Below are 27,510 nucleotides of genomic sequence, written 5' to 3' on the forward strand. Positions count from 1 at the left end.
TTCCTCTGCGCTTAAGCCCATTTCTAGGAGCGTTTTGAAATTCAAATACCCAGATACCCAGAAATATTTCTACTTAAATAGAAGGAGTACGCAATTTTCGCACGTTTCTTTGAATCCATCTTTTTCTAGTTGCTATTTTTGTGTTCAAATTACCAATCACTCTCACCAAAGTAGAAAAATTTACCATATGTTTGCAGCACTCGCATTTGAGTTGAAACTTTGTTGGCACTGTTCGCGCGAGAAAACGACAATTTTTTGTTGCAAAAAAACAAACGTTTTTGAAGAGACGAATTTTGTGTGCATATGAATGTAGGTACATACATACATTAGGGTGGTTCACCAAAAAAAAGTTGCGGTATTAACTCGGAATTATAAAAATTATTACTTTCTACGATTGTTACCAAAATACTTCGGGAAAATATAAAGTTTTGAGCTAGACCGATTCGAAAATGCCTCCAAAACAGAGTTTTTTAAATAAATAAAATTTTTTTTTTAATATTTTCTGCAAAAAATTATTACAGACAATAAAATTGAAGCTTAAAATATTTGCTTAAAAATGTGTGACAATTTTATCAACAGAACCAAAATAGTGATGAAGTGTACACAATAGTTTTGGAACGTGAATGGATTCATTTTCCAGGAAAGAGAGTGAGAAAGTGTCTCCCCAAAGATAACTTATGTTAGAAGACTAAATCGATCAAGATTTTGCTGAGTTATTGAAGTTTTCCTTAAGCTTACATATTTTCCAAAAAAAATAAGAACTAGCATAAAAAAATCCCATTATTTCGATTCCGCCGATAAATTTATTAAAAAGTTGTATCCATACTTTATAAAGTATGCTTAAACTCTTCTATTATCTGAGGCTACTTTTTGGAAAGCATATTTTTAACCCCTGTACCTAATTTGGCGTATGAGCCACGCCATGCACTTCTTTACTCTAGAAGCGAATGAAGTGTTTCGTTTTTATTAATTTATTTTTGTTTTGTAATTCTAATTACCTGAAGTCATCTTAATACTACTTAGGTCACTAATATTTTAGAAATAAATGAATTCTTACGTAAAATGTACTGCTTTTACATTCTACTTCAAGCAACCAAAAATTGAATCCGCTCCACATGCAAATATTTTCTCAAATAAATCCGTACCCAAGGGGTTAAGAACTAATTTTATTTATAAAAAACTCGATTTTTGGAGGTATTTTGCAATCGGTTCAACTCACATAAATTTTAATATTTTTCCGAAATATTTTGGCACAAGTCTTAAAATATAATCAACTTTCTAATTCCAGTATATTATTATATTTCCCTTGTATTTCTTGAACCAAGTCTTCGAAAACATTTACCACATAAATTCCACCTGCCGCCTTCTTCAACTCAAGTTCAACGAGGTAGATAGAATTCTGTAAGGAATTTCACACATTTGGAATTCCCTAACACATCGTAACGATATTCGCATTGTTATCTTTCCTTAACCACAATTTTAACGATTTTGCTATTCAGTAACCCATTTCATAACGTTAATCGTTAAGACAAAATCAGCTGTTTTAGTTAACAATTCGATTATCACAAACTAAACGATAAAAATTTGGATGGGGTTAAATTAAATGAGAAAATAAGAATTAGTTGAATTTGGAATGAAAACTGTGAAATTACATTAACGGTGTAACCCACTAACTCACTTTTGAAAAATCGATTATTTTTTTTTTGCATTTTTCGAAAGTATATATATCCAGAAACATCATGTTAAAATCGCAGATTGAACTTAGGTAAGTTTTTTTCATGATTTTTCATAAAAAAAAACTTTAATTGCATTTTTCTCGAATTAACGTTTTTTCGGTTGGTCCACAAGATTTCTCGGGAACCAGTGGAACGATTCTCATGAAATTTTAACCACATATTCTACACATAAATAGCTATAAAATAAACAACTTTCGTAATAAAATTTTGATTTTTACTAATTTTTTTTCACAAAAAACAGTGTAAAAAATCATGTTTTTTAAAATTTTTTTGTTTTTTGGCCGCCATTTTGTTATTTATTAATAAAAATTAATAATTTTACTTTATTTTATAGCTACTGTTATAACAAATCTAAAACTTTTTGATTTTTCTGTTTCAGATAAGCCGTTCTCGAGATATCGTGTGGACCAGCGACCTATTTCTAAATCATGGTGTTATGTTTAGCTATAGTTTTTGTATAAAAAAATTGCAAAAAATGAATAAAAAAAAATTTTTTCTTGTATTTTAAGACTTTATTTATCAAGCCTAACAACTTTTATATCAATATCATTCATAGCCTGCTTGAAAAAAAATTCCGAAAATAGCCTTTTTTTCGAGCGTAGTTAGTGGGTTACACCCTTAACAAAAACTTATTAATAAAACGCGAATATGTCTTTCGAGAGTTTGGCTTATGACATATCGCATGGAGAGGAGGCAATGGGCTCTCAAGCAGTGGATCGACGTTTGTTCCGGAAAGAGGGACAATCATTTCCATTTGGCTGAAGGGGAGTTCCAAAAACTATTCCGGTTAACACCAGACATGACTGAGGACCTAATTTCCCAGCATGACTGTCACCTTAGAGGTTCCAGAATAACAGCAATTTCGACTTTCTAAATTCTGCCTTTATATTACTAGGTTACTTAAAGCGGCACTGAGTTTTTTTTATTTTATTTTACTTACTTTTTGTAAATATGGTATATTTAAAAAAAACACTGAAAATTGCATTTAGCAGCTTAGCTGGTACGAGTATGTCTTTATGTTGTTCTTCTTTGCGTTACTTGCTCATTCTGATATTTAATTTCACAGAGATCCCACTTTTTATCAGTTTGAGTAATAAGAAGAAGACGGCTGTTTTCTGTTAATATATAGTGAATAGTGCTAACGGCGTTAGTTTATAGACAAAAATAACAATTGGCAATAGCTCATTTGCGTATGACTTAAGAAACAGTCCAAAAAATTATCTCCAATTTTAATTTACTTTTTCTGATTGGAAGTAAGATTAGACCGGGCGATAGGTGTGATTCCGATGGAAAAACAGCACCGATTTTTTTACATGGAGAGTGCTGCACCCTAATGTACACATATATGTATGTATATGCATATATTTCTATGTATCTGGCAACTATAATAGATGTTTTTAAATACAGTTATTTCATATACAGCAAAATGTACATTCACATGTCTGCCAGTTGAAAAGTTATGAAATTTTGTAGAAAATGCTGAGAGTAATTTATATAAATAAATTTACTAAATAGAACTCCTTGCTGCAAATCATAATTAATGGTGTGACTATTTTTGCTCTCAAAATCAATTCGAAAAAAATTATGACGCATGAATTGTATGGTTTAACAGATAGACGAAAATATGGAATAACCAGAATGTTTTTTAGAAAAATTTTGAACTCAAACGAAAAATTAAACTACATAAAATGAAAAAGATATGAAAATAAAAAAATGCATCAAAAAAATTGTTCCTTAATACATTATAAAAAGCGTTTAAATGATTTTCCTGCTTTTCCAAGCTGAAAATAACTCTTTTCTGAAAGAAATCATCTTTGTAAGCCTAAACAAGTTCCTGCAACTTTTATTATTTCCAACATATTGTCACAAATCGATAATTGATTAATGATTTAATAAAGACTTAAATTAGGTTAGGTTAGGAAGTGACTGTTGATAATGCCGCCAAGACCCAGAAGTCTGATTTGCTCTCTTTGTTATGCCATAGAGAGAGTGACTGTTTCTGGGTTTTTTGCAACAAAACTGTTTTTACATAAGCTATTCTAGGAAACCCCTAGTCTATATTCGTATCGCTCTCCAAGTATATGGCCTTAAGTAGTCAAATAGATGTGGATGGGTTCTCTTCTATTTAAAATGAAAACTTCTGTTGCTTCCTTCACTTTACACTTTGACGGCACAAGTTTAGTTGTGTTGCACTGATGTACTATATTTCCATCTCGTATCTACTTTGAATGCTCGTAGGTCATGAGCGGCATGCCTACCCCTTTCCAGGTCAGTGATCGGCGACAGTTCAGTTTCGCAATTAGACGTACCAGAGTCAAGTGTCTAGAGATCAGTTTGAATGTCAAAGTAGACATAAATTCTTGTCTTTGTTAAAGCAGCTAGTTTTATTTTGTATTGCCGCCAGTTCGGCCTGAACAGCGGCTACAGTGGTCTGAAAGGCACAGACGACGCTTGAATACCCAGTTTTTGAGACTAGACACTCCCGTCTGCTTTGTTCTCTAGCTTGGATTCATCAGTACAGAATCTAATTCCAGCTCGTTTGTGCTTGTAGTCCTATTGCAGCACTCGCGGCGTATTTCCTCTATCTATCCTCACAACGTCTATGGATAGGATGCTTAAAATCACTTTCATTGCCTCAGTGTTAACAGAATAGTTGTGCTCTCTGTACTTTTTGTGGCCCAAGAGTAGTCGATTTCTTCTCAAGTACTGGTCGCCTACTACCACACCGTTGAGAATAATGGGCCTAGCTCCGACTGTATATAACCAAAAATTATGGTTCAACATGCCAGGCGGGAAAGAATATTTAAATATTTTATATGAAGTACTACCCGAGTCTCTTGGAATAATGGACCGGCATTGCAGTTTCTTGCTTTTAAACAGTTTTGTTGTTGTAACAGATTACTTATTCCTTAAACGTTCTCTGTAGGCAGTGTTAGCATGGGCAAAAAGCGTACAAAAGATGGTAGGGGGATTTCAGTAGTTTCAGTGTATCAAACATTTTTTTAAACGAAAGCTCATCGTCGGCCGATGTTTTGTGGATATGCTACAAACGGTATCGTCCTTTCATTTTATCCCTAACAGTAACAACTCGGCTATTTTGTTATAATATAAACTTTTATTTATAAGAACTCAGTCGAAGTTCTCCCAAACGTTACGCCATGGTGAGAGGATTCTAAAGGTGAGCTCTTTAACAGATCATTATTCGGCTCTGAATGAATTTGACAGAATCAGCTGACGGGCTTACGTCACTAGGGGTGTGTTTACAAAAAAACTGAGATTGTGTTGGTCATGTACGAAAAAAATCAACCAATGACACTTCGTTGCCATCTGAACATCAACTGATTGGACGAGTGTGTGAATAAGCGTTTGGACATGTGAAATGATCGTGTAGAACTCGGCTGCCAAATTTCCAAGTATGCAAAGTTCCACTCAAAAATTTTTTTTCACCATACCTATCAAGCTATGGTGAAAAGATTTTTAGAGGTGTACTAACTAGAAGACCGTTATTCCGTTTTGTGTTTCACAAAATTTAGCTTTAGCTTTAGCTGACGAATGACGTAGAATCCAAAGCAAACCTGGTATCTATCATCCTTGACATTACGCGGTTGTTGTTGTAGCAGTTTATCAATAATAACGATTCACCATATCATCCATCAATACCTGTTATCGATTTTTCCTATTAAGGGTCGCTGTGGGCCTATTGAAGAATACTGTCGCCGACGATCTGAAATATTTGTTGATTTGATTTTTTTTGTATTTGGAAATAACTTCCTTAATAGTTTGCTTATGTTCAAAGTATATTCGTTTCCACGACAGTCGGTTCTACGTTACCGAAACGACCCGGACTTATATCCGGCCAAAGACTGTCACTCCAGCAGCATTTCCCGTATGTAAGTATGGGGAATGTTTATGCTGTTTCAACAACAATCTGAAATATTCTAGTCCCACGACAATCGGTGGTACGTCATTGAAAAGAATTAGAGTTGTGTGCAATAAATCAGCAGTGCCAAAACTTTATGGGGAATGTTTTATGTCGCTATGTGAAATGGGGCTTGCCAAAAAAACACTTTGAGTTCTTAGTTTTAAAGTCACCAAGCAACAAGAAGCCTAGCAGAATCAACTATAAAGGAGTTTTGCGATAAAGCGAAAACGATCAGCTACTAGAAAGTTACTTTTCTACCAAAAATATTGCTAATTACAGTTATATACTACATATATGTATGTAGGTATGTATATTTATGCAGGTGCAACTATGTACTAATCCATGGAAATTATAAAAAAAATATATAAAAATAAATAAAACAGGAAGTTCGCAGTATTGCCTCACAGTTGCGTCGAGCGAGTGTATTGACACCAACAGAAAAATAAAAAATAAAAAGCAAAAAACAAAAAACAGCGAAAAGATTCACAAAAGTGCTACCAGCAACCGGGAGCACAACCCGAGAAATGTGCAACCGGCAGTGGCCAACCGGCAATGGGGCAACGACGTGCCGCTGCACTTTGTCGGCTGTAAATATTTTCTCGCCTTTTACACATTTTCAATTTTGTGCAAATTTGTTTTTTTTTTTTTATTTAGTGCATATGAGCTGTTGCAATTACACTTGTAAATTTCGTAGCGTTTGTAGCGCGGCTAAGAAAAATTAATTTCCCAGATTTCAGATTTTTTTTATTTTTGCGTTTCGCTCATATTGCTGCCTTTTTACGTGACTACTATGTGTAATTGGCTGCTGAATGTTAACGCCAACATATGTTTGTACGTATGTCTGCGGCCATTTGTGTTTGACGGTCCCAACGTCACAGCGTGGGCTGTTGCTGCAACAGACCAGCAATTGCACTCTTCTCGAAATATACAACTTTACTTACATATATATTAAAAAAACAAAAAACACCAAAAACAACAAAACCAGTTGAAGCTGCAACAAAGTCTACTGCATCACTGCTGGTGTTGCTGTTAATTTATTGGCCGAGCTATTGGAATTTGGTTGCTGTGTAGCTTCGCGCTCTTTAGCTCCACTTCAGAGAGATTTCTTTTTCTATTCACTCCAATACAGTTGATAATCTTTCAAACGAATGTGTATGTGTGATCTTTATATAATATTTATTTTGCTTTCGCTCCTCCAACGCACATCCACCTGATTTCCCTGTATAGAAATGCATAGCTACGAATAGCAGACCGCCTGCATTCTTCTCTCAAAGCTCAATTGCTTACCTCTTTTACTTAATTATTTCTTTTATTTGGTAAACCTGCTTTATGGGTATCTGCTTTATTGTTGCCAATCCGCACGGTATCTTCGCGGCTCATTTATGGTTTTCATTTTTTTTTTTTTTATAAGGAAATTAATGTTCGAGAATTGACAAACGTTAATTTGCAGTTTAATTTCTTGTGCATTGCTTCTCCAGTAAAAATCTGTTCATCAATGGATCTGTCATAACTCTTAAACGTATTGTTCGGAACTACAAATGTGCCGATGGTAGAAACTGAAACTAAGTCTAGTGAGAGCAGACGCTATTGAAAAAAGCTCTATATTTCTTAACCAGTCTCGATTCGGATAAAACCAAAATAGCAGCACCGACAGTAAAAGTCGAACAATTCAATGCTCTTGAAGGTGTCATGGCCTACTAAGGTCTAAAATACCATCGGCGATAGATACACTTTTGCTTAGAAAATACTCACAAAATTGGGCAGATGGGAGGATACATTTTTCTTTGTTCCCACAACAGTTGGATCTGGGTTACAGGAACGGCTCGGATTTATATCTATGGGCTAAGGGCCCGTACATTCTACAAAAATGTATGAAGAATGTTTTATATCGTCACAATAACAACAGCAAACACATCATAATTTTATATCAGAACGTCCACGATCTATCTTGGAATTGCCGGTGTATTAGTAGTGGTTCCAGGTCAAAATTCCTTGCCAGAGTGGGACGTCGACGGAAGAAAACCCCCCAAAGTTGTGTGAGAGACTGTATATAATCAGCGCCCTATCTGATTACGCTGGGTTAAACGGAAAATTTTATCATGTCCCTCAATAATTTTCTTTCATATGCTCATTTCTCGTAGTTCCTACGTAGGCCGCAATGGCAAACCTCCGAGTGTATTCCTGCTATGAAAAAACTCCTCTTAAAAACCATTTGCTGTTCGAAGTCGGCTTAAACTTTGGAACAACATCAAGACGCACTCCACAAATAGGAGAAGAAGCTAAGCCAAACACCTAACAGAAGTGTACGCGACAATTATTTATTTTAGATAAGAGCTGCATTATAACGTTGAATACTTCTACCGAGCAGAACCTCATCGCCCATCACCCAAAGGTATGTCGCTGTCTGTACACTTCTTGTTTTAATATGATTACATTCTGAGTCTACCCACCAGACCATCAGATTAGGTAGGCTGTGTCCATTCATGGAACTTAAAGTTTAAAAATATAAGATAAAAAAAATCGTAATAAACTCAGACCCCAAAGAGCGGATTCTTATGACCTTTCCACGACAATCGATTCTACGACTCGGAAACGATCCAAATTTACATCGGCCACGGCTATCACTTCATCATCATCACTAAAAATGTCAGGGAAATGTTTTATGGTACTACACCAACAACAGGCCAATGATTTAGGACGTTTATCGCTGATTACAAATTTCATGTGTTGATATCTTATCAACCGCATTTCCTTCACTATTGGCAGCTTCTGAGCAACACAGAAAGTAGAAATTACCCAGGCTCGGCAAAGTAATAAGAATTTATCCCGAAAAAGAAGCACTCGGCATAATACGTTTTGCCAAGTGCTAGTAAGTGGCAAATAGATGAAGCAACTGGTATAAATGAACATATCTTGGCAACGCTGGAATATAGCTGCCTAAAATTACATTTGTTTGAGAAAATAGTAAGTCATACCAATTTTATGAGGTATAACCATACTCGCTGGGGGTGAATCTTGCTCGTTTACTTTGTTGTTGTTTACACATGCAAATTTTTCGTGAAGTGAGCCGAGCAGAGAGATAGCGAGCAAAGAAGTGTTGAATAGAAGAGGCCTAATGTGTTCTTAGAGTTCAGAAATGGCAAATGGCACATTCCCGAGGACAGAAGCCGCAAGTATAAATACACATAACTACATACCTTTACAATGTAGTTAATGGAATTTTCGTTTACTAAACAAATTTTATTGCCAACTACTTTTCACCACACTCCATACCCCCATACACGCACAACCAAGCCTCGAACGCTCACACCACGTTTTGTAAATCGCTCCGTTGGTTTGCGAACTATGACTTTCACTGGACTGGCGCTTCGTGTGGCACTAGCCCAAAAACCGGACAAAGTGGCCGGTCAAGTCGCGAACGTTGGAATGAAAAGCAACGGAATTAAGCGCATGGGCGAGCGACGCCGGTCGGAAAGATAAAAAGTAGACACAAGCGGTAAACAATAATGATTGAAAGAGAAAACAACAACAACACTTCAATAAGTAATACCAACAAGTAGAAAATATAAAAAAAAAAGGTTGCGAACCGAGATTAAGGTGAGTGGCTCACGGGCCGACTGGCAACCTGACTTCTTCGCTCATACATATTTAGTATATCTGAAGTTTGTTAGAAGACTGCTGTTGAGCGGCTGTTGGGCTGCGTCTTGCCTCACTGCTCTGCATCAGGTGCGCGCCAAGTCTGATATACTGAGTATTGATGACAGTGATTTGTTGTTTTGGTTTTGGTTTCGTTGCTTGCGTTTTTAATGCATACACACATACAATGTGTTTGCGTTTTGTTGTTTCTTTTTTCACTATCGTTAATTGAGTGAAATGAAATGCAGTAATAATTGACGCGATATCATTTCAAGCTATTTGTACTTTCATTTCGTTGCACAGCAGACTGAAGAAGATATTGAACTCAAATCTTTTAGTTACACTAAATGTACCACATTATATACCTACATATGTACATATGTACCTACAGCCACAAAAAAAAAACCTATCTCAAGTATTCGCTTCTGATTTACACATCATTCACTACAAACCGTTTCAAACTGCGCTTATTTGCTGGTTTTTACTTGGCCTGGTAAGATTTGCAGAGCCAAGCCCGGTCGAGATGATGAGATAGTAGCAATGATCGCAGCTTGGAGTTGAAATGCGTCAGGTGCAATGCAAACGGCTGCCTAACCATTTTAAGGAAACAAATCAATTAATTATAGTATATTTAAAATTGTACTTGACCCAGTTTAAAGTAAAAAAAAGAGTATACATTTTTTGAAGTGAGAAAATTAGTATTTTCCATTCAATTTAATGGGCCACTGATTTTGTTTTGACTTTTGTACTTTTCATTACAATTGGAAAGTAGATAGTTAAATTTCGTACTGGAATTTTGCGAGGCTTAACCTGAATTCCAAATCTATTGAGTACTTTGACCTCGTTTTGAGGACAACTGTAGGTAAATACTAACTTCAACTAAGTAGTGGTGGGGTAATAATGCTGAAAAAATTCCTAACTACACAGCACAAGAAGCAAAAATATATTTACTATTATTATTAACATTCATTCAATGGAACTGACCAGCAGTTCGAGCGATAGAAGCAAAGTTGCAGCTCTCTACTACAATTCCCAGCTTCCCGCCGACCAACGCCCCCCTGCCGACAATTGCAAAGTAAAATTTGTTTACTTTTCAAACACTTTTGTATACATAAATATGTATGTACGTGTATACGTTCTTTTATTTATGTATGTATGTACATAATCGTATATACTCTTATGTGATATGGCTCATGCTTATGTGCAGTGGTTTGTTGACTATGCGGCAGGTCAAGGATGTGCCACTGGAACACATGAGTACGCCCTATAGGCGGTCTTAGGTTTAACGTAAAAAATAAAGTATATAATCCTCTTTGCAACTACTTTGCTCCATTTTACACATATTGCAACTCGCCTGGCCGAACGCACTTGGTGCATAGAGGCAGATGTTGGGTAGGTACTAACCTTTTCTTTGGCACGTCCAGCGTGTTTTTGTACAGATTTTGCCAGCATGATTCCTTTATTCTCAGTCATCAATTAGAGTGCACACAATTTTAAGATTTCTCTATCACCGTTCACGGTTAAGCACAAAAAACTCAGAAATCTGTTTCCAATTTTTTACAAATGGAATATTGCAGTTTTAATTTGCCACAAAGCACTAGCAAATCAAGAGATGTACATAAAGTCTGTAAGAACTACCTTCGTTTGTTTTTTTAATATTGCAATTTGGCACTTTTTTTACAAATTTCGAGCTGCAATACCAATACATACGCCTACCACAAAATATTCGTTAGAAAATCGTAAAACCTTTCGAAAAGAGCAATTTTTGCGTTGTTTTTGCTGTTTTGTCAAAACACTCTTGTTTTTTTTTTTTTTGTTGTTTATATTATATACATTTGTGTCAAAATTTATTTCAGCTAAATTAAAATCCTGCGTTTGCAACGGCACTACATAACAAAACTTAACAAAACAGAAGAAGTGAAATAGTAGAATTTGCGGCGTTGAAATTTCGCGGACGCGTAAGCGAATGTAAGACAACAAACAAGTGAATGAATTCGATTCGAGCGATGAACTAAAATTCCAATAAGATTTTGCGGTTGCTAATGTAGAATTGGTTTCTCTGTGTGTCAAACGACAAAAAGAATAACAACGATAAAAGTCGCAAAGGCATAAAAGCGCAGCTGTCAATGATAAGCTTTTGTAGAGAATACGCGGAAAGTGGAGAGTTGTGCGTATATAGCGTTGCCACAGTAGTAAAAATAAAATAATAGATTTTGACAGCAGATCGGGGTTACTTTAGTCTCATTTACCTCGTCCTTTTATTATTGCAAAATAATTGACATTTAACTTTGTACAGCTGTTGGCAGCACAATGGCGTAGAAAGGAGCGCCTCCTCCTTTTTGGGGCGAGCGTCTTGATGTTGTTCCACAAATGGAGCGACCTACAGTTTTAAGCCGACTCCGAATGGCAAATGGTTTTTATGAGAAGCTTTTTCATAGCAGAAATACAAATACTTGCCATAGCCTGCCGAGGGGTGACCGCTATTCGAATTTTTTTTTTGTTCATTTTGGTGTTTCGTTCTCTCTGAATTCCGAAGGATAGTCACGCACCAACCCATTCGGCTACGGCGCCCACCAACGTAAACGTACGCCCGTATCAGCTGACACGATAAAACTAATGAGAGCTCCATGTGAATGAGTTCCCACCACCGGTCTGTTCCGTGGTATCGTAGATCGTTGTTTGAGAGGGCATGTGAATAGGTCCAGAGGGAAAGAGAGTGTTAGGTGAGTGAATTTAAAAGGATATGTGAATAGGTAGTTAGTATCGCACGGGGTACACATGCCGGACCTATGTTGAGTATGTTGTGGCAAATTCTGGATGGATAAGAGTTTAACCTGCTACAATATCAAAAACATAATTGTGCCAAGTATTAGATGCTTCTTTAATATATTGCCTTTACAAAAAAATTAGGCTCGTCTGTAAAGAGTGTAATTCATGACTTAAATACATAAAATTGAAGTAGTTGACCTGGACTGGGATCTGAAACGGGATCTTAATTTGCAGATCTCGATTCTTTGGGGCAAAGTATTGACCAAAATGAAAATTAATGCTTCTGATCTTACCTCTAATTGATCAACTTCAAAGAGAGTTTCTAAACATTGGTCCCAACCTATAAGTTACTATTTTCCGTTGTTGTTGTTTTAGTAGTTAACAATATCTTGTTCACTGCAGTGAAATCATTGGTCGCCGAATTCTACCTGAACAACTAATAGGTGTAGGAAACAGGTTGTTCCGATAGGGTGGGGCCAAAGGAAAGAATATGTTAGACGAGCAGATTTAAATGGGCAAGTGTGGCATACCGGACTTACATATGTTGCATATGTCTGAATCAACCTGGATAAGTAAGAGTTTAACAATTGTACCAATATAACACGTGTCTCACGACGCAGCTAAGCGCTTCGCCTGCTATGGGTTGTGGTTGGACTATGTCAACGACATTCGGGGAGTGAGAGTTCATAAAGGTGGTGAGGGTGAATATCGTTGATAGCAAGCCTGTACCTGTACCAAGCTTCGAAATGCAGTTCGTAAGGGTACACCCTTCTCTGTTTGGAAGTTTAATCTGGATATATTAATGACGAATGACGAGCACTCAGATTATTTGCTGATCCCCTCTTCAGTCCGTGTGGGAGAGTGGATTGTTGAGTGTCCACTAGTAGCGTTGCATGTCCAACTGTTTCGAAAGCTATCCAAGGCTAACTCCAGTTGATGACAACAAATGCTCTGCACTGCACAGAAATCATGTTGACGTATAGCTGTGGCCTGGTGCTTCGTGCAGAAATGGAGTAGAAGAACTTCAAGTTGGTTGACGGGTTTCCAAGGTTTCAGTACTTCTCCCTTGTCTTCCTGCTTTCCACTTAATAGAGAAGAGTTGCCATGAGGAAATTGAAGACCTTGGTGAGGTAAGCTTAGAGTTTTCAGCATCAAAATGTTTATATACTAACACCAGAAGTTGCATGTCTTCAAATGCTAAACACATTTAGTCTGATTATGGTCGTTTAACAAGGATGATAGAATACATGGCCACGCCTTCCGAGTTCGCTGTGTCGTAAGAGCCCATGAATAAGCAATCAAAAGGAAGGGAATTACCTGTTTGTAAAGAGGAAGAGTAGGCAATGGAAACAACCAAACACAAGAAATTATACGCACAGCCACATACTTTCTTACCACGGCATCTTCCGCATAAAAACGCAAACAAATGGATCCAATTATATCCAAAAATCCTCCAATTATATTCATTTGAGTTTTCACAATTTAACACACGGCACGGCACTTCATTTTCCTTTAGTTTGTTCAGTTTAAATCTCACAAATCACAATATTACCAAGCCATTCACTGAATTTTTACAAACATGTCATTTCTTCTCCTTTTTTTTATTTTGCGTTGGAAAGGGAACTGATGTCAGACTTGTGCAAATCGCGGAAAATAAAGTTACTGTTTTGGGAAGGCGCTACATGGTGCTTAAATCGCCTTGGTGGTTTAACACTTTTCGAACATCCGTATTTAGATCCTTTACTCAGACATTCTCGAGATCGATCCGGTGTGGGGAAAATCACGTTCCCTTGCTAAATCGGCTGCTTTTGCTGGTATGATGAAAGTTTTTGGGCATATGTAATGCTACGGCGTTGTTGTTGTTGTTGTAGCACCATAAACATTCCCCATACTTACATACGGGGAATGCTGCTGGAGTGACAGTCCTTGGCCGGATATAAATCCGGGACGTTGCGGTAACGTAGAACCGACTGTCGTGGAAACGGCGACAATGGGCGGTACTGATTAAGTCCTCGATTTATTTGCGTGTTTGAGAAAACGAGCTTTTTTCGCGCCATCTGCATTATCTCATCAGTTACTAAATGGATCAAAAATTCCGTACTTTCTAATATTCACTTCAATGGAAAATAGCGACTGCAGCAGAGTTGGAATATTCATCTCAAGTGAAAAAGCGTATTCTTTTTTAAAATGACTTTATTTTTTATTTCGGTCAAATAATAGTTTGTCCTGTGCCGAAAAACTCTTTCATTGCAATATGAAAAATGGCTTAGAATATAAAATTAGTATTTGTATATGCTTGATTTCAACATCGTCTGCACTCTTTAAAATGTCCTACCGAATATTGTATAACGTAAGGGAGAATTGTACGCATGAAGGCTCAAAAGCTGATGTTTGAATTTTCGAATATTTAAATGTGATTGTAAGAAGTTGCGGAAAAAAGAAATAAAAATAAAAGAGAAAAATTGATAAATCAAGCAAACTGAAAATTTTGTTCTAAAAAAGTAAAAATATTTTTCGTGGTGTATTGTTTGAGAATAATGTATTGTAAATAAGACCGAAAACACCAAATTTTAAAGAAATTGTTATAAATGTGAAATTTTACAAAAACAACGTATAAACACAATTGTGGCATTCACAATCTACATTAATTCTCTTGCTGTCTATGTTCAATTTGGATAAAAGTAAACAATGCGAAAATACTATCTCATCTATGGTCGTGTGGATATGAATTATGTATATAATCCCTTGCGCCAAGTCACAAACAAAAAATCTGAAAACATCTCTCTCAAGGAAGCAGAGTTTACGCCTCCCGCTTGTTTTTTTGTTGTTGTTGGTATGTATGTATATTAATAAACTTACTGTATAAGTAACTAATTAATGCTACTAAACAATAAACAATTTTTATATTATGACAGCTGACGTCACTACTTGTTACCCGGATATTTTTTGATTTATATATACTCAATTTATTTGCATTTCAAGGTTAATTGTTTGAGGCGCCAATAATCTATAGATCTACGAAGAAAGAAATGCTTAATATTAATAAAACATTTCCCGGCCCTTCCTTGTCGCTTTGCAGACGCCATTGAGTGGGTACGGTTGTTGGTGTTTATCTTTAATGCAAACTTTACATTTTTCGCTTTTTTCTTGCTTTTTTACTTCCTTATATAGGTCACGCTTAAAATAATCACTATTATAATAACTTTTATATAATAATTATTATGTACTCTTTTGTTTCTAACTCTGATGTTTGCAATGCCGGTGTTGTTGTAGAAGTTCTATTGAAAGCAAACTTGTATCATTTCATTACGGCTTTTCGATGGTCTCCGTGGATTACATGGCTTTCTACGTCTTCCCCTCTTTATGCCCACATAATTTTCGCGCCACCAAAGTGTTGTAATTTTATATATTGGTTTGAATGTGGCTGGCTGTTATATATATTGTTTTGTAGTAGTGTGAGTGTGGTTACTGCTATTACTCGCAAATATATAATATTTTCCTTTGAATAATATTAATTGCTGTGTTTACAATATTTATTGTATTACTTGATCTAACATTTCTGTTATTTTGTTTGCGCTTTTCAATTGTGTATAAACTGATAGAGAAAATTTTGTTGTTGTTTCTGCTTTGTTTTGTTTTGTTAAATTAAGATAGTAGAAAAACGTTAATTGGAGTTTTGTAAACAAATGCTACGATGATGCGTCGTCTTTATACAACACTGCTTAACCGTCATGCTTTCTTTTCTTTCCCCGAGCCTGCGGCTCCTCTTCTGTAAAATAGTGCAAATAAATCGAATTGGAATCGGTTGTTGGAAAGTTGTTTACGCTCACTCACCAGCAGCTTCTTCGGCGGCGTTTTTGTTGTCTGCATCGGCAGCATCTGCTTTTGCGGCGGCGGAGTTTGATGTAGACTTTTCCTTGCCTGCAGCAGCCTTGGCAGACACATTCCCCTCACCATCTCCCTCTCCATCGGTATCATCATCGTCGGTATCTTCATCTTCATCTTCGACTGCATTCTCTTCATCCCATTCGGAGTTATCCTCTTCCAGATCTTCATTGTACACCTACACATAAAAGAAGGATGCAATATTTTATTTCCAACAGGCGTTTTATATTTCATACTTCCACTTTATTACTACTCACCTCCGATAACGAGACATCAGATGTAGATACATATGAACTGCCATAGTCCTCCTCATCACAGGAATCTGTAATCGAATAAGCAAGAAAATGTATCGATTAATTAAGTAAAGTATGCCGATATAGACTGTAAATGCTTACAAAATGAGGCATTTGCCAGATTTAAAATCGCTAAAAACCAATAGAGTATAAGAGCAAAAGGCAATGGGGGAGCATTGGCGACATTAACGCCTGTGTTGTTGCAGGCACCGTCACCCGTCGATGGCTTATCCATTCTTGTATCTGGGGATTGGGGTGCGACTGTCGACGTCTTATCACAGGCAGAATTGGACGCAGCGTCTTTCAACTTTATTTCCTTCAACAACTCATCTAAATCATCAATTTCATCAGCAGCTTTTTGATTTTTTGTGGCTGTTGTGTCTTGGAGCTGTTTCTTCGCTTTTACACGCCGCTCAAAGTCTTCCAACTCATCCAAATCAATTTCAATACCATTTAAACAAAACTTGTTTTGTTTGTCTGAAAAAGTTGGTAGTTGGAATAAGTTCACTTGGCTACATGAACTCATTTTGGCTTATGCTTTAATTTAGTAAATAGCCGAGAACTAACAAGAATATGAGTGTGATGATAAAGCAATGAAAAACAATTCATGAGGTCTTTCCCCATTTCATCCATGTTTTAGTTAAATAATATGTAATTTTGATGCAACATTCATTTATCTAATATTGCCACATCTATATTTATCGCTTCATGATAACCCGAATTTCAGAAATTTTTCTTTATAGATTAGAGAAAAATATTTTTTTTTGGTTTTTAGAAATCAGAAGGGCGATTTGTGCTCTTTCTACCGAAAATACTTCTATTATTCCCATTGCGAAATCTAAGTTATTGCATAGGATATTCAGTGAACAGAATGGCAGACACCATCATTGTTCCGAACATTTTTGTATATTTAGGCTTTTATCAGAAATCAAACAAACATTGGAATTTCAGGTGTTTTCAACATTTGGGTTTAACATAAATATTGTTGCGGACGGGGAACTTCGCGATCCTACTGGCAACATAGCTAGAACCCGAATAAAATTTTTAATAGCTCTACAATATGAGAGGTTAGAATGTCTCTCGGGGTTAGAGCTTCAGGGCTTATTTAGATTCGCAAAAGACGCGGGCTTATTACAAGAACAGAAAGCCTACTACAAGGAAACGTAGGGGTCAAGCTCCATCTGGTACCACTAAGGACCAATAGGTCTATGTGATAGCTTTCAGCCAGCCAGGTCAACCTAACCTAACCAATAACCAATAACGAGCGTTCGTTTCCACGACAGTCGGTTCTACGTTACCGAAACGACCCGGATTTATATCCGGCCAAGGACTATAACTCCAGCAGCATTCACCGTATGTAAGTATGGGGAATGTTTATGCTGTTGCAACAACAACAACAACGAGCAAATAAGAGGCCAAAACAAAAACATGAATTCGCCTTGACTCACCAGAAGATAGAAGCTGTCAGATCTAGAAATTTGAAGTTATTACGAACATGGACATAAACAGGGGTGCATGCGCATAGGGTATTCAGTCATAGGTTGATCGTGTAAGCGATTAAACGAAAAATAATAAAGTAGTGTACATTTATGGTACTCACACTCACCAACGTAAACGTACGTTCCATATCAGCTGACACGAACAAACTAATGAGAGCCCCATGGAAATGAGAAATTACCACCGTTCTGGATGGTGTACGTGTGAATGAAAAATTTTGAATATTCCGTAAAAACGTGTCAGCTGATTTCTCTCTCACCACACAGTGTTGCCAAACAGTACTTTTTGAAATCATTAACAAAACAAACTTAGACAAATTCAAATTTTTATGAAAATAATTTAATACGCTGTTTGATAATGTTAATTATATTTGCATTTGTCGCTTTCCGACTTTGGTTTATTATACAATGAAAAATTGTAACTGTGTGTAAAAAATGAATGGCAACATTGTGTCGGTACAAGCAGACACAAACCGATGTATCGGGTAAATATGTTAACTAAACGAAAGCAGCTGTTTTCTATATGCCCAAGTTTTGCTTAACTCTGTGTATCTCACGGGCAACAGACAGGGACTACGGTAACGTCGGTGAGTGTGGGCAAGTTGTGTTGTCATTAAATTGTGACATATTTGACAATACAGTGATCGAACTCAGAAGAGTTATTGTGAGAGATTTATTTGGATTTTAACGTAACGAAATTTGTAACTATATTAATGCTCTACAATTTTCCACATTGCTTAAATCTTCGGTTAAAGGTTCGTCAAAAGTTTGGAGCACTGTAAAAATTAGACGGATTTGCTTCGCTTCCACAACATTCTGATGGTACATTCTAATTCTTGGCACATATATATTATATTTGTTGAAAGACCGTCATATTTGAAAAAAAAAAAAAAAACAAAAAACCAATATATCAAGAAAGCCAGATTTAAAGTTTTCGGTTTACTTTTCCTGCCTATGTAAAAATAAAGACATTCGTTTACTGAGATACTGCTGCTGTTGCTGCTCTAGTAGCTTACAAATTCTTGCTGCGAACCCACGGCAAACCCAACCATTGTTGTTTTTGTAATAGTATGAATATTGGGGAAAACTGCTGGAGTGACAGTCTTTGGCCGAATATAAATCCGGGTCGTTTCGGTAACAAAGAAAAGATTGTCGTGGGAACGTAAAACCAACAGTCGTCGTCAGTATTACCTAACGGTCCCAGAAAACAAGTAGTTTCGACTTTCGAATGGGACCAAAGGATGTTAGGCGAATAGATTTAACCGTAGGAGTTAATTTGCTATAATTATGCCACACGGATTTAAAAAAGGATATGGGCTGAAATGGGTGATGACTGGACTCCGATGACGACATTCAGGGGGAAGAGTTCGTGAAGCTGATATTGAATTCTTGGCGAATATTCTTTCAAGGCCTGGATGATATACTGTTAATAGATACAGCTAAATACCAGAGCGATGTAACGAAGCGAATGCCAGAGGTATTTTGGAACACCTACTTTGCCACCGCTCTGCTCTGTGTATGAATTGCTGACAAGAGGCTTGTTAAAACTCGCGAAGAAGTGCATTACGAATTATATAAAATTATGTCTTCGACTCCAGATACACAGCACTGGCAACACAATGGCCCCTAGGGGTCTAAGTGAGATATTTTTACTAACTAACCTTAGCTCTTAAATCAGGCTTGCCACACTTGCATACATTTTGATTCATTCCTATAAAGACATTTGATTTTCTCGAATTCTGCAAATATCGATGCACTTCCAAAAAAACAAAAAAACAATCTCAAAGTATACCTGTTTTGCTACTGAACTTTGTATGCAGAGTGTACAGTTTTATAAGGATACTCCAAGAAATATTTTTTTTTGTTTGTTTATTAATTGGAATCTTATTAACTTTCCAATTTTCATTGTAGAATGGTAAAAAATCTATCATAAGGAATGAAAAGGGCTAAAGATGCTTGTATAGCTAAGGTCTGCGGCTATTCGGCGTAATATTGGAAGATCAGGAAAATCAAGTATCTTAAAGCAGAAGCTATGTATTTAAAAGAATGAAAAAGTTTCTTCAATGCATTTTACATACAAAATACGTAGTAAAGAAAACACCGTTAGAAAAAAGTTTTTTTAGTTAGTGTCCGATCAATTTTCATAACTTTTTTAAGGTGCGTATGGGATTTTGCAGAATTCTATGTACAAACATCAAATGTTCTTTTAGGAATAAAAAATATTGTATATTGCGATAAAACTACTTATTAATATCATAACAATTCAACCACACTCACCTTCCTCCTCGTCGTCGTTTAAGTTAACTTCATCATCATCCTCGCCATCAGAGGGTGCTTCCACATCATTCGCATCGAAACTGTAACAAATTAAGGTTTTTGAATTTAATTCAATTATTGTAGATGGCGAAATCACACATGTTTTCAAACTTACCCATCGAGGAATTTTAGGGATTTCACCATTTCAAATATTTTCTCACGGTAATTTTCAATTTGTGTAGCTTCGTTATTAAATAGGTCTAACACGGCGAGATGCTTAAATTCTTCCAATGGTTTAAGTGTTTCCAGATCCTTAATTTTATTGCCCGACAGGTTAAGGTATTGTAATTTGGGACTTGTTGTCAAGTAGTTGAGGCCGTTTGATATTCTTAATAAAGAAAAAAAAAATTAGAAAATTGTTTACTATTGCTTGCGCAACCGCTACGAAGTTACCTGTTGTCTGAAAGTTCCAGTTTTTTCAGATTGGGCAACTTGGGGAAACCTTTTAGTGTGGTTAAACCAACATTGATTAAGCTCAGTGATTCCAGCGCAGTGTATTCATCTGTAAGGCCAACGATACTTGTACTCCGGCAATTATCCAGATTCAATTCTGTGATCTGAAATAGTGAAGATAGAGCAAATTTCAAATATTAGTAAAAATGATATTTAAAATAATTTTTTAATGCTGCCCATACATATGTACATATGTACATAATAAAGATTGAACTACGGCCATTGAAAAGTAATTCAAAAATTGGTGATGTTAAAAAGTTCTAACCCTCCGTTGGGCACCCGGACCGGCCAAACGATTTCGACTTTGGACGTGAATTTAACACATTTCTATTATAGCTAACGACTTGAGCTTCCAGGTAGCTTCCTAAAATTTCTTTTCTATCGGTTTATGGATATAACCTTTTAAAAAGGATCCTCGAAAAGGACGAAATAGGCCAGACCCGGGTGCCCAACCAAAGGTTTTAAAAAGATGTTCAACAGAGGGATAAAATTGATCACAATGTGAATACAAATTTTTTGCAATTCGGTAGTATATTTTCATTCATTCCTATTAAAATAAATAAAGCATCGTTGCTAAATTATTCCAGAGTGAATGAAGGCAAGAAATTTAATGAAAACGTATGAAACACTTAAAATTTCGCCAAAATATATAATTTAATTTATTTAACCCTCCCTTGGACATCTTTTTCGTCGGGCACCCGCTTCTGGCCTTTTTTCGTCCTTTTCGAGGATCCTTTTTAAAAGGTTATATCCATAAATCGATAGAAGCGTTTATTTTAGGAAGCTACCTGGAAGCTTAAGTCGTTAGCTATAATAGAAATCAGTTAATTTCTTGTCCAAAGTCAAAAAAAGGGTGGCCAGACCCGGGGCCCAACGGAGTGTAACACTATTCAGCTTCGGAAATTTCGATTAAAATAATTAAGATCGCTTAGACGAAACAATGGCCGTTGTGGGTTATTCAGGGAGTAAATAATGGGGCTTCAGAAAATTTTCGTAAAAATTATTCCGGCTATTTATGCGCAAATTTTTTTTCAGGAGTTTTATAAAACGTTCAAATTAGTAGGTATAGCGGTAATAAGGGATAATTAATTTAAAAAAATTCTAATATGAGAATGAAAATGGTGAGACAACAGTGGTTATGAGTTGTTATCAATTCAACTTGATTTTTTTATTGGTATTTCTGCATTTTTATTACTATTTTTTTATTTTTATTTTTTTTTTTTGAAAACTATTAAATAAGTAACTAGTACTAAATGTACTTTGAAAGAGAAGTGCGATCCTTTAGCAAACATTAATTTCGACCCACCCATTCCCACGTGATAAGCGGAACAAAATCGCCTATAAATGAAAACGTAAACGGTATTTTTCCAAAAACCCACACAAAAATAATTAGCGTATAAAGCTTATAGTAGTGTTGTAATTAGCAAAAGAAAGTTCAATGAAACCTCATTTTGTTATAGCGAAACGGTGTATATTCCCTACTTATAATTTTTTCTTTGATTAAATAAATATTATATTTTAAATACTTATGTTATGCTATCTACAACAGAAAGTGAAAAAAAAAATTTAAAACAAAAGGCGCGCACTGTTATTTAAGCGCCGTACATACAACTGTGTTTCAATTCTAAAGCAGTCCGCAAACATTTATGTTAAAAGGAAATGAATAAATGTTATTTTTTCCACACAGCGTTGCATTTAGCATAAGAATGAAGATATATTTTGAATGTAGGCGAAACAAATGGAAAGGCGAAAGTGAATACTGTCGCCAATTTTGCCCCAAATAGCCCCAATGCAGCAGGCGCAACAAAGATGAAACTAGTTGTACTCGAGCAAGCGTTCATAAATGACCGACCGACCGCCTATAGTGCGTCGCGTTGCGAGTGTGTGAACGCAGAAAATAAGAAACAGAGAAAACGTCAAGATACACGAAAAATCGATTATGTCAAGAAGCTGTTCGAGTTTTCCTTGATAAAAAAAAACTAGCAATTGAACGAAATGTGAGCTCCTTTTGAACTAATACATCGGTTTATACTCAAAAACAATGGCAATTAAATTAAAATAAGGTAAAGAAGGTGGTCACAATAATTTGGAAATGTAAAGCGTTTATATAATTCGAGAGAATTGTCACCGCCACTACTACGCAATCAACAAAAACCAAGATGGCAGCGAATTTGGAGTATACGGCGAATTGCGTAGATGAGGGAATGGATGAATTGCGAGATACACACACAGAACGGAACTATTTCAAAAAAGAAATGTCAAGAAGGGCGATACAACAACAACACCAATTAAACATTAACAGTGCAACAGAAGGTGGCGGGTTGTCGCATGGCACAGCATACATAATTATGCACATATTTACGAGTTGTTGCTTCCGTTCCCTCAAAGCGATTTCAACCACCACAATGGTTGCTTAATATAATTTTAAAATTTCGCGGTGCTGTGCTACCACTCGCTTTATCATCAATTATTTCACATTGAGGTAGATAAGTAATAACGCTTTGCTTTGGTGGGGAAGATGAATGAATGACATGTATTAAACCGCCTCCTACTGAAGTGACCAATGTAATACTTAAATCACATTAATATGGCTCATGCCATTCACTTCAATGCTGAACCACAAATTAATATGTAGTCGACTTTATAGAGTGATCTCTCATGTTTGTGCGGCTGAATGGCTTACTATGTATCGGCATGTCATTACAATAAGAGCATTTCAACTTTTTGCTAAGTGATCTTTAGGCCACAGTTAGAAATGCCAAAAACAATGGAATGATAAAATCGATTGCCAAACCTTTCGATACCCAAATAGTAGGGAGAGCCTGCATACATTTTTACACCGATATGTCGCGTTAATAGCTCGTTGTTGTAACAGCATACACATTATCCATACATGTTTGGGGAATGCTGCTGGAATGAAAGTCCTTGGCCGGATATAAATACGGGTCATTCCGGTACGTAGAACCGACAGTCGAGAAAAATGCTAACACAATTTCAGCCATTCGTACTAGCGCTGACTTAAGTCAGATCTATTAAATTAAAGAATTAATTATTCTTACTTGACCACAAAAATTATATTTTCTGTCCACACACCTTAAACGGTTGAAATTTGGCTTCTTGCATTGTCAAAAGCAATATCAGTTTTCTTAAATAACTTAGCACAGAAAGTTATAAGCAATATCTAGGCGATTATTGATCGCCTTGGTGAGATTGCTCCATAGCCTTTCGGAGACCTGTTGTTGTTGTTGTAGCAGCATAAACATTCCCCCTACCTACATACGGGGAATGCTGCTGGAGTGACAGTCCTTGGCCGGATAAAAATCCGGGTCGTTTCGGTAACGTAGAACCGACTGTTATTTAGCCCCGGTTAAAGACCCCTTTGTTGCCGGTAGAATACAATGGTTCTTTTTATCCTCTATACCAGTACATGGAACTTCATACCCGAAAAATAACACCATTTTATAAATTAATTATTTGAAAATTATAGAAGTCACATTAATATTAGGGAATCAAGGAATATTCCATGAATGGGGATTAGGTGGTAAATTTGGCTAAATATTAAAAGTCAGCTTTCGAACCAACAACCGCCGGTTGAAGGTTGAATGGTTTGTGCGGAAACATAATCCTGTTAGAAACTCACTGTGGACACGAAACACTAAGAAGGCGGCCGCCTCTCAGTGCTCAATGGCAAGCCTACGGGTGTATTTCTGCTATGTAAAATCTCATAAAAACCTATCTATAATTCAGAGGCGGCCAAAAAAGAGCCTTTATTTGTAAATTGGAGGAAGAGCTCGGCCAAACACCCAACAAAGAATATAAGAGCAATTTATACTAGAAATCAGCTCTGAAACTAAAATTTTGGTATCATTTGATAAATAATTGAGTAGAAACACTGAGTTTTATTATAGACTTATGAAATACTGATCATAAAACTCTGCGATGGATTGCCCCCGAAGTGTCTGAATTGCATATATTTAATACTCTTTTTTTAGAGTTGACCGAAGTTATTAAGCTAACCTGTACTTGTATTCCTCTCCTTCTTTATTAATTTAAAACTGATGTCAGTCAACATACAACTAGTAAATACATACATGTGTGTATTGAAATGAAGATGTATTCAAAGCGTTTGCTTTTGCATCACGCTTATGAGTTTTGTTATCGCTACTAATATCGCATTAAAGAATATATAGTATATGCTGATACATAATTTAAATGGGAGAAGTGTATGAAATGCCGCCATCGTCAAAACAGATCAACAAAGTGTATGATGTGCGACAACATTGGCAACCCTCGGGTGGCCTACTGCGTTGTTACGTTGCTACTGCTTTAAAGGTACATATTCATATATGCCTACACACGATTCGCCCTGTATACGTACCATACATGTATGCGCCCGCGTGTATGTATTGCTGTACGTGTGTGCGTTTGGGTTATACACGCGCGTTCATTTGTATGTTCAACGCGTACTCATGGCGGATAAATTTTGTGACAAATTAATAAATTCTTTATATAAACTCGATCATGAGGATGAAAAAACGGTACTATATGCGCACCCTGCGCCTTCATTTGGAGACTTGCACCCACATAACCTTTTCACAACCTGCTGGTGCTAGCGATGCGTTGCGTTGCGTTCATACTAATGAATGGGGATGGCAGAGCGTGGCTAAAACAAAGGGAGGGCGGCAAAAGTACATTCTAGCGCACAGAAACTTCTTGGCGTTGATTTGCCAAAACAAAATATAAGGTTGGAAATGAATACACCAACAAATAAGCTAAGAAAAAATTACCGCGTGAAATATTTCAAATACTATTAATCATTACATTAATAAAAGACAAAATGCTTACCTGATTCGCTTTTCGTGCGCGTCTTTCTAGTTCTATTCTTTTTTCCATTTTTTTGGTGCACTAGTCTTACTTTTTCACTTGTAATTTTCAGCTGCTGTTGCAATTTGAGCTTTCTAGTTTTACAATTTCACACTTGAAATTTAACGTTTAAAAACTTTTGCGTCGCTCTATTCAATCACAGCTTCTTATAATGCTGGCTATTTTTTCTTGTTTTCACAAATATAGATTTAAATGCAAGCACTGTCACACCGTGTAGTCGACTTGAAAATCTGAATGTTGTGCTCCTTCGCTGCTACTTTCCTATAGTTGTTTTCTCCCCCACACACACACACACGCTGCGTTAACTGCCAAGACGGGTGTATGCGCCAATAAAACAAAATGCAAAAAAGAAACACCAAAAGCAGTTGTCGACCGCTGTTGCTGTTACTGTAGTCGTTGTTGTTGGTGCAATAGCTTTGGTTTGCCTTTTCTCCTTTATTCTCTTCCTTTTCTGCTTGTCGTCGTCGGCTCTATTTCTTTCACCTCTACGCGCTGCGTTCTATTGCAAATTTTGCGTTAACGTAATATTTCACTTCTTTTACTTGAACACACACTTTGCTTACCTGTGTTAAAACTACCGCCGCTATTCAGCAAAACAATTTGTATGATTCTTTCGCAAGCTAACCTTTTAGGCTAAATACCGAAATGTTGCTTGCTTCACAAATTTCCTGCCACTTAATATAGTCGCTCCAGATTTTTTACTTGTTTTGGAAAATAACTTCTATACTAAAATAAAACTTGAAACTTATGTGCACTTTCCACGCTTTTCTACTACTGTTGGCTGCTGTTGGCTCCGCTGCTTTTGATTTGCTTCTTCATCGCTTCGTGTTCGTACTTTTCTCGCCGTGAATAGTGATGCCAGATGGATGGCATCATGTTTATTTTATTTCCTGGACACCCATCATTTAAACAATAAACACATATACATATTATGTGTATTTAAAACCAAGCTCGATACAGTTACAAATCGGTACTCGGTAATATTTTCCACGTGCTTTGTTTTTTGTTTGTTTTACTTTTCCCAATAACGAATAAGCTAAATTAATGCGGTATTATATTAGCAAAATTATGTTAACAATGTTTTTATCTGCTTATTTGTTCTTTGGAACTGGCCCGAGATCTTTACATTAATAAATATAAAACATGGTTCATTTTAAAATATTTCTTTTATTTTGGTATGTTTCCGTTCAGACTAAGTTTGCTAAGTTACCGAATACCAAATTGCAATATTATCGAACTAGATCTGATTCCTATTATTTAGAAAAAAATTATAAAAGAACATGTAAATATATATGAATAAAAGTTAGGGAGTGTGTAAGTTTTTACAACTAATGATTTCACAAAAAACAAATAAATGTATTAATTTTTATTTTAACTTCAATAAGAAGAATATATTTGTAACATCATATACCACCGTTGTTTTATTTAAAGTTGGTAAACTATAAGATTACTTTCTAAATGTTAATTCGATTTACGGAGGCCACTTTGTGATTATTTATTACTAGCTTATACCCGTGGGTTTCACCCCACATATCTATCAAAAAGTATGCAATGTAAATAAAACAACTTTAACTTTTTTAAGTCAGTTTAGGTATTATTTAAAACGATCGGATATACGACATTTTTTGTTATATTATTTTGAGTATAAATAAAAAGGTTTTTCGGTGCGCCAACTCTGGAGCAGGCTACATATAATTGGCCATGAGTTGATTAGATTGCTAAACTGTTTACTTACCGATAAAGCTTTACCAATAAGAGAATGCATTCAATTCAGCAATACCTCTATCGTTGATAATATAAATTCGTTTCTATATCAAATGGTCTAACTCCCATTTTTCTCTAAGCTCAAATTTTTTCTACCTACCTACTAACTTCATTAAACTTTTTACCAATTTTTGGTATTCTACCATAAATTCGTCCAGTGATATGCAGTATGAAAAATCCCATTTGTATAGGAGGTGTCACGCCCCATTTCTAGCTATCACCAGTTTTCATGCAGGTGTTAGGTATTAACCTTTTATAATCTCTTCCCAAATTTCATTGGCCTAGCCTAAATACTTCCAGAGATATGGACTATAAAAAATTCCAGTTGTATGAGAGGTGCCACGTCCCCTTTTTCG

General features: G+C 36.1%; 2 protein-coding genes across 5 annotated transcripts in view; both read right to left on the reverse strand.

The window, feature by feature from the left end:
• Nucleotides 1–11,360, reverse strand: part of LOC129243519 (myc box-dependent-interacting protein 1) — a 113,142-nt gene extending 101,782 nt beyond the window's left edge. Inside the window, exon 1 of one of the 3 annotated variants that reach the window (XM_054880587.1) lies at nucleotides 10,699–11,360. In XM_054880587.1, coding sequence (XP_054736562.1) covers nucleotides 10,699–10,767 — 69 coding nt within the window. In that variant the 5' untranslated portion in view covers nucleotides 10,768–11,360. The remainder of the gene's footprint in view (nucleotides 1–10,698) is intronic. The other 2 variants (XM_054880589.1, XM_054880590.1) reach the window with 2 other exon arrangements.
• A 2,878-nt stretch (nucleotides 11,361–14,238) lies between these two features.
• On the reverse strand, nucleotides 14,239–26,226 carry LOC129243850 (acidic leucine-rich nuclear phosphoprotein 32 family member A). Of its 2 annotated transcripts, XM_054881222.1 has the most exons (9): nucleotides 25,954–26,226; nucleotides 25,352–25,889; nucleotides 20,447–20,610; nucleotides 20,169–20,381; nucleotides 20,006–20,094; nucleotides 16,344–16,718; nucleotides 16,206–16,270; nucleotides 15,898–16,126; nucleotides 14,239–15,832 (listed from the first exon to the last, which is right to left on the reverse strand). In XM_054881222.1, the coding sequence occupies exons 2-9, from the start codon at nucleotides 25,397–25,399 to the stop codon at nucleotides 15,786–15,788; spliced, it is 1,230 nt and encodes a 409-aa protein (XP_054737197.1). In that variant the 5' UTR covers nucleotides 25,400–25,889; nucleotides 25,954–26,226; the 3' UTR covers nucleotides 14,239–15,785. The 2 variants fall into 2 exon arrangements, with proteins under 2 accessions (XP_054737197.1, XP_054737196.1); XM_054881221.1 differs by lacking the exon at nucleotides 16,344–16,718 and having other exon boundaries at nucleotides 20,015–20,094; nucleotides 25,954–26,204.
• Nucleotides 26,227–27,510: the final 1,284 nt, after the last annotated feature.

The sequence above is a fragment of the Anastrepha obliqua genome, chromosome 4 (genome assembly GCF_027943255.1).
Source record: "Anastrepha obliqua isolate idAnaObli1 chromosome 4, idAnaObli1_1.0, whole genome shotgun sequence".
NCBI classification, from domain to species: domain Eukaryota; kingdom Metazoa; phylum Arthropoda; class Insecta; order Diptera; family Tephritidae; genus Anastrepha; species Anastrepha obliqua.